Source organism: Agelaius phoeniceus, chromosome 4, assembly GCF_051311805.1.
Source record: "Agelaius phoeniceus isolate bAgePho1 chromosome 4, bAgePho1.hap1, whole genome shotgun sequence".
In the NCBI taxonomy this organism is placed as follows: Eukaryota; Metazoa; Chordata; class Aves; order Passeriformes; family Icteridae; genus Agelaius; species Agelaius phoeniceus.
In genome coordinates, this window is record NC_135268.1 from 17,912,518 (window position 1) to 17,926,386 (window position 13,869).

Sequence of the window (13,869 nt, forward strand, 5' to 3'; positions counted from 1 at the left end):
TAAATATGTTAACTAAATTAACCAAGAAAATAAAAAACTGGATAAATCAAAAAGATTTTTCTTTTCATCAGAGATTTAGTTTCAGCTTTGTGGGCTTCCATACATTGTGACCAAACCATTTCAAGGATGATGTAGAAATACAGAATTGGCTTTATTGCAGCCTTATGGCTCCAAGACCTCAATAGCACATGGTGTTCAATGGGAGACAAGACAAAGACCACAATTTTAATTACACTTCCTTCACTTCCAGTATAGGTAAACAGAAAATTAGTCACAGCTACAATGTAAAAGGCTCTGTCTCAGAAGAACAGAGACTAAGATAAAATAGTTTTAATTTGCAGTTTTTCTGTTTGAATACTGTGCCATTATTTTCCACTAAAAAACCTCAGAATATTAACTGCGAGTTTATCAAAACAAAATCAAAAATCATTAAGACCAAATTACAAAATAAACTTGAGGGCAAACAGAAAACTTAATTTTTTTTTTGTATTTATTCTCATTTTTATAACCAGTTACTTGCAGTAAGCTGCTGAAACTCACTTCTATTTTTCTCTTATTATAGCATGTATTGCAAAAATGAAGTACAAGTATATACTGTACCTTGTTTTACCTGTAAGGAACACACACCTGACAAAAGGCAATCTTCACATCCAGAGTAGGTTCACCAAAATAATACAAGAAATGGCGGCTCATAAATACCTGCAATTAAAGAAAAGTAGACATAGAATTTTTGTCTGGCTGCTGATGTGCAAGTATAATGCAGCTCTAGCTTCATTTGGATTATAAAACCAACCTGATTTGTTACCCAGCTTGTCAAAACCAGAAATGTTGTAACACTGAACTGTAAAAAAGCTTTAAATTCCAATGCCTGTCAAGATTATGGCCCCAAATATGACTTGGTTACATCTGGAAAATTTTACAGTAACTGGTGCCATTAATTCAAAGTTTATCATGTCACTTGCATATTCCTATACTAAAAATAAAAACAACAAAATCAGGTCAATAATGTTCTAAACAATGTGGGAATAGGAGGCACTTATTGTTATGGGAAGGGAGAAAAAAGTCCTAAGTTGACAAGTATTAGGAACGTCATAGAAGTGGAAAGAGTAGCTACATCACTGTGTAAATTCATCCACTTTGTTAGCATCCCATGTAGTTCTTGTTCTGGTCTTAACATTCTACCACTAGAAAAGCTACAGCAGAGGGCAGTAAGATGGGTCCAAAGCACAAATAACTTTTTTTTTAGCCTAGAAAAGAACTGTCTGAGCAGAAATATGCTGGAGATACATAAAATGAGTGGCATACTGAAAAATGAAATGGAAAACACCCTTCCTTTTTTTTTTTTTCAGATTAAAAATAAAAAAGGCACCAAGCTATGTTATCACAGTTAGAATTAACAATAGGAAATAATTCTTCATGTACTGTTTCATCACAGTGAATCTCATGTTGCTGTGGAAACCAGAAGTCAACATAAGCGCTAATATGATAAGGCAAATTCACATAAGAAGAAATCTGCTGAAGGCTATTAACCTCAGAAATATCACCCCTGACTCAAGACACCCCTGAGTCACAGTCTGCCACTCCATGCTCAGCTATTTCTGGATTTCCCAGTCATCTGATACTGGCCCAGGGAGCCATAGGCTAGACTAGACAGCCTCCCTGTGCACCCCATTACAGCTGTTTTTGTTTTAATTTAGTTCTACAGCACCACATCCAGCTCTGCTGAGCCAGTCCTGTCCCAGCTGCATTCTAGCATGGCACATCAATGGCAAACACCCCCAGCAATGTTGTCAGGCTGGGATAGGCAGCTATGTCACAAGACTTTGGAGCACATAGATTCTTCTGCATGACTCCAAAAAACCACAAAACACCCAGCCAAACACACAAAACAACAAAAACCTGTTAACAGTACAATGAAAAAACTAGCAACTTTCATCTAAAATTAGATACATTATATAGAACTTAATGGTATCTTGGTTAAATATAAGCTCATTGTAAAGACTTAAAAATGAAAACAAAACAACCATCAGTCCATAAAGACAAAGCTATGATTCTCAAACACTATTTAGCTACTTATGGCACTTGTCTTCAGTAGGAACAACTAATTAACTTCAAGTGTAAATGGCACTAAATAAGACAAGACTTAATTTGGAGTAATTTCAACTCACACCAACTGATCAGGAGTAAAGAAACTACAAGAAAGTATTCACCAATACTTGCCAACTTCAATGCACCATGTGCTCCCACATGTGTTTAATTTTTAATGAATGAATATATGAATAATCCTGTTATGAAAGCAAGTTTATGACCTTTTCTGCATCACATTACAGTGTCTGAGATTGCTGTCTCACTGCCCACTGAGTCATTACCAGAGTCTCATATTCCACAGAGGCTTTATAATAGTTTATATTAAAACAAAAAAGAAGAAAGGAAGCTTTTTTTCAAAAAGAAGAAAAAAAAAAAAGAAGAAGGAAAAAAGCTTTTAACATTAGTCATATTGCCAATGATTTCTGGAAAGCCAGCAGGTAATTACACTGTCATGCTGCAGATACACTCCCTAGCTGTATGCATTACATTGCTATAATAATCAATGACTGAAATGTCAATAGCTATGACACACCATGCTCAAGACAGAGCTTAATGGTGGAGAGGAAAAAAGGAAGGGAAGAAAATTGGGGGAATTTGGTTTCTCCCTGAATTTGCTGTGAGGGTCTATTGAGAAGATATACTTGATATTATGCATGCATTACTGGTCATACCCTGCTCCTCAGCTGTCCACAGGAATTACTGTGACTGTTAATAGCCACCCTGGGCAGAACAATAGACTGGTGAGTTTTAGGAACTGGAATACATTTTACAATTTATGATGTTGTCCTTGTGGGCAGTTAATGCTTATAAAATAATAGAAGTATGGTATGTTTTAATGGCCTAGATCAATACTCATATTCCTCTGTACATGAGATACATCAAATGAATCACTACAGAGCTGAGTTCCTCCAGCTGTGCAACGGGAATGAATGCCACCTTTCCATGGCACACAAAGGTGTACCCAGGACAAAACAGACTTGAGTTCATGTTCTAAAATGTTTATTGAATTCATACAAGGTTCCCTTCAGTGCCCTATAAGTGATCCCACGTGTATGTAACTCCTAATTCCTTCAGGCAGAAAACAGATTCGCACTCAGCTGCGCAGATCTCCTTGATCACATCTCCTCTGGTGCGAGCTGACACCACATCACTAGAGATGTTTAAGAAGTGTCAGAATAAAGAACTGGCCTGATGCTGAGATAATTGTGTTACAACATAAAGCAGTTATAAAACAAGAAGCTACTGAGGCAAACAGCATCACTCACCAGTGACTGGAGCTTTATGTGAGAGCATAAGCATCCAGTATTTCTTTACCCCACCTCTGACACTTTATCTTTTCAAAATTGAGTGAAATCACCCAAGGGGCGGAGAACTGGGAGAACAGAACATTGTTGATAGAATAAAATACTCCGGGAAGCCAGAGACTTCTGTAGCATTACAGGGAGAAAACCTGTCTGTGAAACAGCAAAACCACAACTGGATCCCAAATCTTCATTATGATCAAGACATCTGTATGCCAGAAGCCACAAAAACATACAGGACTCAGCAGCAAACATATGACATACTTTCAGGCAAAACAAAACAAGGAGGCACTAAAATCAGGAAGAGGAAACCAGCCATGAAGGCAAGATAAAGAAAATCCTGAAAATCCTCTGAGCTGTACAGTAGCACAGCTCCAAGGGAACTGCTGGATGGATCCACTGAGGTTTGCCTCTACCTAGCCTGCTGCTTTGCCATCCTCTTCTTCACTCCACTCTTCCTTCCTTATGGAATGCTGTTCTTTAAAACAGAATGTGGACTAAAGACATGCCCAAATTTCAGGCATGAACTTCTCTTTACCTGCAGTGCTCCTATCAAATCTTCCTTTTCTGTACAAGGACTTTTTAGGACTTTTTTTACTTTTAATAATGGTTATCTGTCTCTCCAGGGGTCAGGAGGATTATCTAATTATTATTCAAACAGCTCTTTGAAGACTGAAAGGATTAAATCAATACTATTAGTATAATTACTGAGAACAGAGAAAAAACCATGAGAGCAGTTAAAACAGACCAGAAAACCAACAGTAGCTGCAGTTCTCAAATAGAGCCTCCCACAGTAAAGCTGTCTGCTCATCTTTGAATTCTTTCCTCACCCTTAGTGCTGTATGATATTGGTACCCAGGGAATGTCTGGGCAATTTGGCCCAGTCAGATTAAATATTTTGGCCTAGGAGTGTTGTTTTCTACCCAAGCTGCCTTATCCTTCACATAAGTGGCTCCTGGATCATGGGAGACTGTGTTTGCCTCAAGCCTAAGAGATGCAAACCTCCAGTCTGAGGGGTCTGGGCTATTGCTCTGCTGGCCCAAGAAGAGCCTACGCACTTGCACCCACCCTGTTGAGCTCCTTTATCTGGAAAAGGCATCACAGTCACTTTCTTTTGAGAAAATACCTTCATGATGGTTTACTATCCCTGCATCCCCTAATCAACAGGTAAGTCCCTCACACCCAATGGACAGTGCCTCAGCCTGACACAGTATATATAAAGCCTTTTGTGAAAGTTCAGGAGGCCAATGTTAAGCCTCAGTAAAGTCCCATGTAACTTTTTATTCAGAGAGATAAAGGAGCCAGCTGCCCTGCTGCAATACTGCTTCCTTCATCCCAGCTCAAGCAGGCAGGGCCACTCCTCTCACCCCACAGCACAACCATCTGTGTCAAATGCACTGATCCAGGGCTCAAACAAGGCTCTCCACGAGGAAAAACTGCAGCAGTTCTTAGACCTGCATTTAAACCAGTGTTTAAATGCACTTAAAATGAATATCCAAACTAGCCCTGCTGCTGCTCTCATCACCTCCCACCTGCTCCTATACTTTGAGAGGTATTCACATGCCTACAATAAAACAAAATGGAAACAAATGCTTAAATTCCTAATTTAAAAAGTAGACCCAAATGGAATTAAAAAAAATATTAGAAATGCAAGTCCCAGTTTAAACAGGAATGAAATGGCAGCTGCAGATAAAGTAGAAAGAACTATTTGTATGCAAAACTTCACAAGATTTAAACCTGGCATATTGTGGCTGCAAACTGGAAGGTTGTAAAAGAATCACAGGACATCCACCAATATCTAGGCCAAGTCCCATCAATTGTGATAATCTCAGTAATATGGGGAAGCAATATATATTCATATCAAGTAATCAAATCCAGCATTTCTGTTTATTTGATATTCTGTTTATATGATATTACCACCCAAATACATGGCATGTGCACCTTGGGCACAGTGAATGTGCTCCCTTATCTTCACCAACGTGCAGTTCTCTACTTGTTATACAAAAGGAGAATTAAAGTATTTATTACTACCTCATTTAGTTTCATTCATAAAGATTCAGGGCATGAAAAAAAATTAAGGAAATAGCACCATCACTTAAAGTTAATTTAAAAGCCCATCCTGTCCTAATTCAATGAGAGGGGGCAATTGATCAATTCAGTTGTCACTTAAAAACCTTCTTTAAAAACACTAATGTTCAAAGATTAACTTCCATGAATTATTAATGCTTCCTGTTTTGAAAATGTGCTTGAACAATTTCATGCATTTCCAGTATTAGAATTCCTCTCTCCTTCATCTGAAAATAGATACTCTCACCACAGTATAAGTTCTCTAAAGCTTTCAGTAATGTTCTAACTCCTGTAACTATATTTTTCCTTTACTGAAACTTGGCTATTCTGCTCTGTGTAAACAAGAGTGTAGGAAATAATGAAGACCTGAACAAATTCACCCAGCATGACAAAGTGAGCCAGCAGAGAATAGCAGTGTCTGATCCCCAAACTCCTACAGAGTTTCAAACATGGGCTCTGACATCTTTAACATGCTGGGTCGAGGAGGAAGTTCTGCAATTCACCCACATTTTTCATATAATTGCTGTCAGTTGTAATAGGGATCCGCATGTTCAAATATCCTATCAAATTGGTCTTCACTTCAGAGACCAAATCTTTAGGCTTATCTGCTTTTTTTATATAACTTTTTTCTTCCAGATCTAATGTACAACACTACAACAGGAGACCCACTGCTTAACAAGAATCTTAAAGACACCTCAGAGGATAAATATGAACTAACAATTGCAAGTGGATTAATAATAGTCAAGGAGAGTGTTCCTACTGCAAAAGAGTGCCTTTCTGTTGTGTCTACTCTCCCATTTTAATTATTCTTGGAATAACCAGGGAAAGCAGTGGTGTGAATAATGTAATTATTAAGGTTATATCCCAGCAGAAACAGATCATCTTCCACTGGGAAGAGAAGTGATGGCATGTTAAAATTCACAAGAATCATCTAAAGCAGCTGCTGGAAAAGAGAGTGAAAAGGAAAGAAACAATTTTGGAATAGCACTGAAAAGGAAATATATATGAAACAAAAAAAAAAAACCAAACAAACCGAAACGACCAGGGACTGATAAGCAGATATTCCTAATGAGCACAGCTCACATGCAGAAGACAGGAACAAATGAGCTCTAAATCTGGTCTTGCTACCAGCTTCTTGTTTTTTTTCTCCAGACAGTTATTATGAGAGAGAATTCCTTACCTGACTATATTTGGTCTAAATGCCCAAGTTACCACATCCAGAGGAAATACTGTTATGAACAGGTATTATGAGGAAAAGAGTGTACTCCTGCAAGATGCTGCAGCAGATTAATTAGTCAAAGTTTATGATGATCTTGTCATAATCTCTCATACCATCTTTTCATTTGCAGCTGGATATCTTCACTTCCTGAATAAATCCTAGCCACTTCCTAGAGTCGTAAAATTAAACTTTGATGTTAGAAGCAGCTCTGAATTTGCATAGGATGAGCCTGGAGTGGCAAGAATGTGAGACTGTGGCTACCACTGTTAACAAAAAAAAAAAAAGAAGAAAAGATATTTGGAAAGAGATGAGCACAGTTAAACTGCCTGCCTCACATAAGATAACCTTTATCACAATAGTGAAAGTAATATTTTTTTTTATTTTTATGCATTTTTCCTGTTTTGGTACTTGATTTTAATCTGCTTTCTCTTTCTGAGGAAAAAGGAAAAAGATAAAAAAATGAGGTAACTGTCTCAGCACAGCTGAATAAAAAATTCTGCTCTCTCAGAACTTTGTTTCTCTGTATTAAAAAACAAAATCAATATAAAGCTGTTCCTTGATAAATGTCAGTGGCAAAGCTGCCTGAAGGTATGTACTGAATCAAATCAAAACTATTTTTAATAAACTCCCAAGTCAACCTCCAAACCTAATTAAAATTCAGTTACATTTGCCTTCAATACAGATGTCCCTGGCACTTTATAATGGGTGAAAATGACCTATATTTTATGGACTACATAGAGAAAAATACTTGATTACTGTCTGTATCAAGCAGCATCAAGAAAATTATTAGATTTTAATAGAACATATATTTTAAATTTGAATAGTCTGGAGCTAATTTCTTATTAGTTAAACTGTTTGGCATTGGATCTCATTCTTACAAGCTGCTCTGTTACACATGTTAACCACCCCATGAATGAAGGGTGCTTGTAAGAAGAATTAATATCCCAGCCAAAAGCAAAATTCTAACTTTGGGACAAATGTATGAAAGGCCAGGGAACTTAGATACTGTTATAGATGCTGTTTCAGGGTACCTTAATTATGTGGCACTGCAATAAACAGCAATTTCTGTCAGTTTCATTCAATTTAGGGGAAAAATTGACAGGTTTGGTCACTTAAGAGGAAAAAAATTGCAACCAAAATAATATTTAGCCATGCTTTTACTTATTTGATAAAAATTTTGTTACATTCTACCAATGTCCATCTTTCCTGTATCAAAGTATGCATGATGGAGATATGAAATAGTTCAGGACTGTGGAATAACTTGCTCAGCTGCAACATCTGTATCTATCATCACAACTTTAAAAGGGCTGTGTAATTGGCCATTGAACTGAGCCAGCTAATTCACACCTCAAGATTATTCAGCAACAGAGCCAAAAAATCACTCACCTTGGAAGGGACCTTAGGACAGCTATAATCCAAACTTTCTAATCAAAACAAGGGCAGTTGCTTCATTTATTTGCAAAGTTAGGGTGCTCAATCCCTGCCTTCGTTTGTATTTACATATTTGTAAATACATATTGTATTTACATATAGTTGTGTGCATCCAGTAGCCACACAACTAAAAACACTAACAAAATGTAAGAAGCTTAGGTATGGAGTGCAAGGCTGCAGCCATGAGCAGATTACACTGTAAATTCTGCAGCTACAAAACAGCTTATTTCTCAAACAACTAAAATACACATTCATTTGCTTCTGAAAAGCTTTTCCCCTTTCTAAGCTTCAATATTTGCAAATTTTAATTACTCCCATAACAAAACACTACTAGAACAAGTCATCTCCAGGATGCAAGCAGGATTTATAGCAAAATCTCTGCAAGCTGTTAATATCAAATGGCAGTTACATATGTAACTTTTTTACAAAACACAGAAAATATTTTGATACTTTCTGGCTGCTTTTGATTAAAACCCTAAATTTATGAGGAAAAAAAATAATTCTTAATGGAGTAAGAAAATACCCTATGTTTCTGATGATCAATAACTGACAGGAAAGAACAGCTTGTCTACTGCTGGACTGTAGCCATTCACCTATGCTGCTGTTATTTAGAATGTGTCATACTAATGTAGAATGGCTCAAGAAAGAAACACCCCTTTGATTCAGGCAGATATAAACCCAGCAAAAGTGGGTGTTTCCTTGCTCCAGTCTATAGATGATGCTGGGGGAAGGTTTTTCAAAGCATAAGGGATAATAATGATAATTATTTAGGCACTGAATAAGGTTAAATTTCCAGATTATCACAAAACAATGGGAGATGAGTTATTTAAAGAAAGCATATCTGCTGCTGCCAAGGGGTGCTGCTGCAAGTGCCATTTGCTTTTCCATATGCAAAATCAGAAATACAGTAGGTGATTAATGGATAAATACAGAATCATGAAGGCTATTGTTAGTTTCCTATTATACAGATAACTGCAAACTAGCACATTAGGAAAAAATTCACAGTCCCGTGAACTTAGACTAGTCAGGTAAGTTGTGATCAAAAACAAGTCACGTTCCCTTTAGGTTCTTATATAAAAGTAAAACAAGGAAAAGCATGTTAAAATACAAAAGGTAATCACCACAAGAAAGTAATTTCTTTTCTTTGGCTCTCTTTGTTCTGTAGCATTGGAACAAAGTGACTTTGATAAAGTCAGGGGATAGGAATTTCTTCAGTAAGGAAAAAAGGAGCCAAAGAGGCAAAGTCTGCAATTTTCTAGACAAATCATTTGGGAAAAGAAAAAGCGGAACCCAAACCAGGCTATTCCATAATTCTTCCCTCCTCATTGCCTCTAAGACACAGAGACACTAGAGCTCATACATCTTTCTGACTGCAGGGAAAGTCTCCCTGCTATGGGTAAACAACAATTTGGAATTGATTTTTCCAGGCAGAGGCCCACAGCAGCACTTCAAAGCATGGGTGCCCTCAGAGTTAGACAGAAATGCTGGAACTGATTAAAGCAGAACTGAAGCACAGACATTTCAGACAACAGGTGACTCTGCCTCTCCTATTCTTGGGTTGCTGAGGGAAGTTTTCTGAAATATTTGACTCTGCTGAGGAGCAAAGGTTCAGAGACAAGGATAAAGGGCTTTAAAACCTGCACAAACATACAACGTCCAACACCTCATATGAAAACAAAATTTTCACAGGTACTGAATGTAACTCAAATGTGACATGACATTAAAAACTCTATTCTTTCTTGTATCCCAGCTCCCCTCAGAGCTGGTAAAAGGAGCAAACACAACAACTATGGGTGTCTGGCCCAGTAAGGCAAGGGGGCTAGGGACAATAAAGGAACAAGCTTAATTTACCTGGGTACACCAGACAGATTGAGGACTTCTTTCCTCTCCCACAAAACACTACCATTAGTAAGGTGAGGCAACAATAAGCTGACACAGCAACAATAAGCTGAGCATCCTTGAGACAGTCTTTGCCCCCAGCACTCTGTGGTGAGCAATGCAAGGAAGCACTGGGGGAAGAAAGACCAAAGGAAAACTTAAATGACAAAGTTATGTATTACTTTGAAAGAATTTGGACTGGACTTCCCAAGTATCACAAAGTACATTGACATGAAAAGGATAAACGCATATTTTACATGAATACTTATACTAAAGAATTTAAGTACAAGAACACAACTGAATCCTACTTTTGATTCCCTAAATGTAAGTGCAAGAATAATTCTCAGGTTCTTCCTTTTAGAACCTTCTTATGTAATTTTTAAAATGCTACAATCCATAGCTTGCTCCTCCTATGATTTTGGCTTCATTTTCAGCTGTGACTCAATTGCCAGAGCTCCTCCACAGCTAGAAACCTTCTGATGTCCAAAGTGCCAAGCGTTCATGAGGCTCACAAGAAAATAGCAAGATAAATATCCTTCATTTTGTCCAGTCTTTCACACCTGATTACTTTTATTCCCTATAAATCATCAATCCATCTGCCTGGCACCCATCTCAGTCAGACTACAAGCTCAGAGTGCACAAACACTGCACACCCTGCAAAGCTTAACATGCACACAAGCCATCAGATCAGTTGCAATAATAATCACACCCCTTACATGTGGTTCATAATGCTCATGGTCATCTGAAGAAGAGAAAGCTCTTAAGGGAGATATAAACCCAAATGCCCTTTTTGTTCTAGGAAAATCCCAACCATTTAGTGTGTGTGCCCAAGGCATAAATGCTTCCTAGAGCTCCCATGGGGACAGTGCAGCTTTGCATTAGTCTCAGTGGAGGCCCATGCCCATAAAGCATAACACAGCCCCTGCACAATCCCACTGGAGCACTGGCATTCACTGTCCTAAACTAGAAATGTAAACATGAATGAAGAAAAGTAGAACTCGGTCATATGCCAGAGCTCTGGAGTTTGGGATTAAGGTTTCAGGGCTTTACTGTTTTTGGTTTGGTTTTTTTTTTGGGTGGCAGCCTTTATCAAGGGCTCAGCAGGGCATCGTTTTCTGTCTCTGGAACATCTGTTGGCCACTAAAATCCCAATTACACTGAGCTTTTTTCTTGCAGCAGGCAAGGAATTATGCACCACAAGAAGGCAATTGCAGTTTGAGTGAGTGACAGACCAGCAAATGTAAGGGTAGCTGAAGTCACCTCCTCCTGCTTTTATACTTCAACTACAAATGTAAAGTCTCCTGAACTGGGCAGAAGCTACAGCACCTTGCTTACTTTAACTCTATTGCTATCTTCCAGACTTCTGAACAGGTATGAAATATTATTAAAAACATGTATACATAAAATACATAAATATAACAAATATAGTCATACGTTTCCCTGTTCTCTTGAACCCCATAAAGGCCACATGTCCAGAAAGCACAACCAGCCAGCTCTGCTGCCTGCTTTTCATTGCCAAGCTGAAAGCACTGCAATGAAAGGCACTAATTCCCTGTATCATAAGTTAGTTTGAGCCTGCCTGCTAAACAAGAACAGATGCTCAGAGAATCAGATATGACTGAGCCTAAGTGTTTTCCGATATAATTTCCAGCTCCCATAGACACTAAACATGAGATAAATCAACTTAAATCCAACTGACCTGGCATCACTTGCAAGGCATTATCCCACTGTGAAACAGCTGATTGATTCTTCTTCTCCATTTCAAAATGGTAGTGTGAGCTACTGCAACATACAATGAATGCCACAAAGCTGCTCAGAACAAAAATGTCTCTCTGTCCATGAAAAATAGCTGAATTTAGACAAGAAATTTTTCACAAGGTTTCCAGCCTCCTGTAGACTACAGGATAGCTTTCACACCCTATGCTACATAACCCCCTTGCAATAATGTGCATAGTAAATGTATTTCCAAGGTAATTGACTGTTGACTGCAAACTTGGTGATAAAACCATACATTTTAGACCTCTCCCCTCTCCAAGTATGGTGCACTATGCAAAAGTAGGATCTAAATGTTCTACAGAAATAGGTTCTTTTGTAAAGACCTCAGGAGTTCTTCCACACACTTTTGACAGATAATAAAACAAAGGCACTGGAAAATAAATTATATGTTCACTCAGTCAGGAACAGTGGCTTGGATGCCTGGCCTTAATCCACCTACTGAAAATTAATATAAATAAGAAAGGTCAAATTCCTAAACAAAACAAAAGTTAAGGAAGACTGTGTTTCTGTCAAAGAAGACTTAAGAGAAACCCATCCTTGTTTCCAAGACACAAAGGAACAAAATCCAGTTTTGCTTGCATAGCCAAGTACTTTCTTTTTTTGCATTTCCTTTTCAAATCCAAACATATTGGAGTAGAAATGAGCAGCTGAATAAACTGATATATTTCTCTGTGAAATCCTGTATTTCTATAGTCTTTTTCTCCCTAACATTTTTTTTTCCTACAGCACATTTCTGGGTCTTGGTGTGAAATCAAATGGATACATGAATAATAACAACAGATTTCATGTTCTTTTGAATGGCAGGGAGTTTTAACTTAGGCTGGGCAGAAATTGGTGAATGATGATGGGATACAGGAAAAGGAACATGACATTTCTGAAGCAGGATGAGCTTTTAAAGCCCTTGTAAATGTGGCTATAAAAGTAACCATACTCCTACCTCTCTTCATGCATGTACAAAGATTCTCTATCAATCATTCTGTGTCCCCCTGATCCTCTTTGTCCTCAATACTCTGTTCTTTAGGGCATGGCAAAGAAGAAGGCTGAGATTTTGTGTAATTTAAGTACCTACAACTAGCAATACACAAGTTGAAGAGTTAAAAACAAACAAAAGAGAAAATCTTACACCAGATTTGGACCTCACAAGAAGGTGTTTTATAATACTGTAATTTTTTTTAATTTTATTTTTTTATCTCAATAGCTCATCAGCTTGAATAACAATCTTGCAAAATGCATTGTTTATCAAAGCAGATGCTACTTTCACAATATATTTTGTTTGTAAATCTTTCCTTTGGTTTTTGTTTGAAGTATGAGGGTTTTGTTTATGTTTTAGTTGTGGCTAACACTAAAAGGGGTCTTCGGGCTTTTTTTTGGGCTTAGCTGACCACCATGAATAAATCTGCTTTAAAGTAGAGTTCTAAATGTATGCCATGCCTTTATATAGCAGTAATGCATCCACTGAAGAAAAAAATAAACTTTTATTAGGCCTGTTTGCATTATGAAAAGATCTTTGATATAGTAACCCTTCAGGATACTTACAACAATAAATAAAAACTGACCTGACTGGTCATCATAAGATGCTTGAAATCTGGTTAACATTCACTGCTATTTTCTTGTTCCAAATTTTATATCCAGCTGCCATTTGTAACCTAACAAACCCTTTTGTGAGTTGTTCCAGCCCTCCTGCCTTTCAGCAGAGCACATCCTAAAAGTGCCACATGGAACCAGTGCAATTCCAGTGAAGGGTGCCTGTGGGTGACTGTCACTGCACTGTAAACTGGACAGGCTGAGACTCCTCCTGTCCTGCAGCACCTCAGGGTAAACTCTGCCATTTCTGCGCACGTTGCTAAGCAGGATGAAAGTTTTAATTTTTCTTTTTTTCCCCTAATGGAATAAAGCTTGTCTGTTCGTCCCTCAACACTGAATCACTTTTGGAAGTGTAATTAATCAGGAGCAAGAAACATGGAGAAAATCAGGTTTTAGTAGTTTAACTGTTCATTAATTCATGTGAGTGAATTTATGGGCATCTTGTCCTCTATGATATTTAATGAGTTCAACAAATTCACTGCAGCAAACATCTGGTGAGACACAATGTTATAAAAACATTACATC

General features: G+C 37.7%; 1 protein-coding gene across 6 annotated transcripts in view; it reads right to left on the bottom strand.

Moving 5' to 3' along the window:
- Window positions 1-13,869, bottom strand: part of MAPK10 (mitogen-activated protein kinase 10) — a 147,062-nt gene that overhangs the window by 79,531 nt on the left and 53,662 nt on the right. For 5 of the 6 annotated variants that reach the window (XM_077177008.1, XM_077177004.1, XM_077177007.1 and 2 more), the window contains one exon: window positions 628-699. In XM_077177008.1, coding sequence (XP_077033123.1) covers window positions 628-693 — 66 coding nt within the window. In that variant the 5' untranslated portion in view covers window positions 694-699. Of the gene's footprint in view, window positions 1-600; window positions 700-13,869 lie in introns of those variants that run through there. The other variant, XM_054632642.2, reaches the window with a different exon arrangement.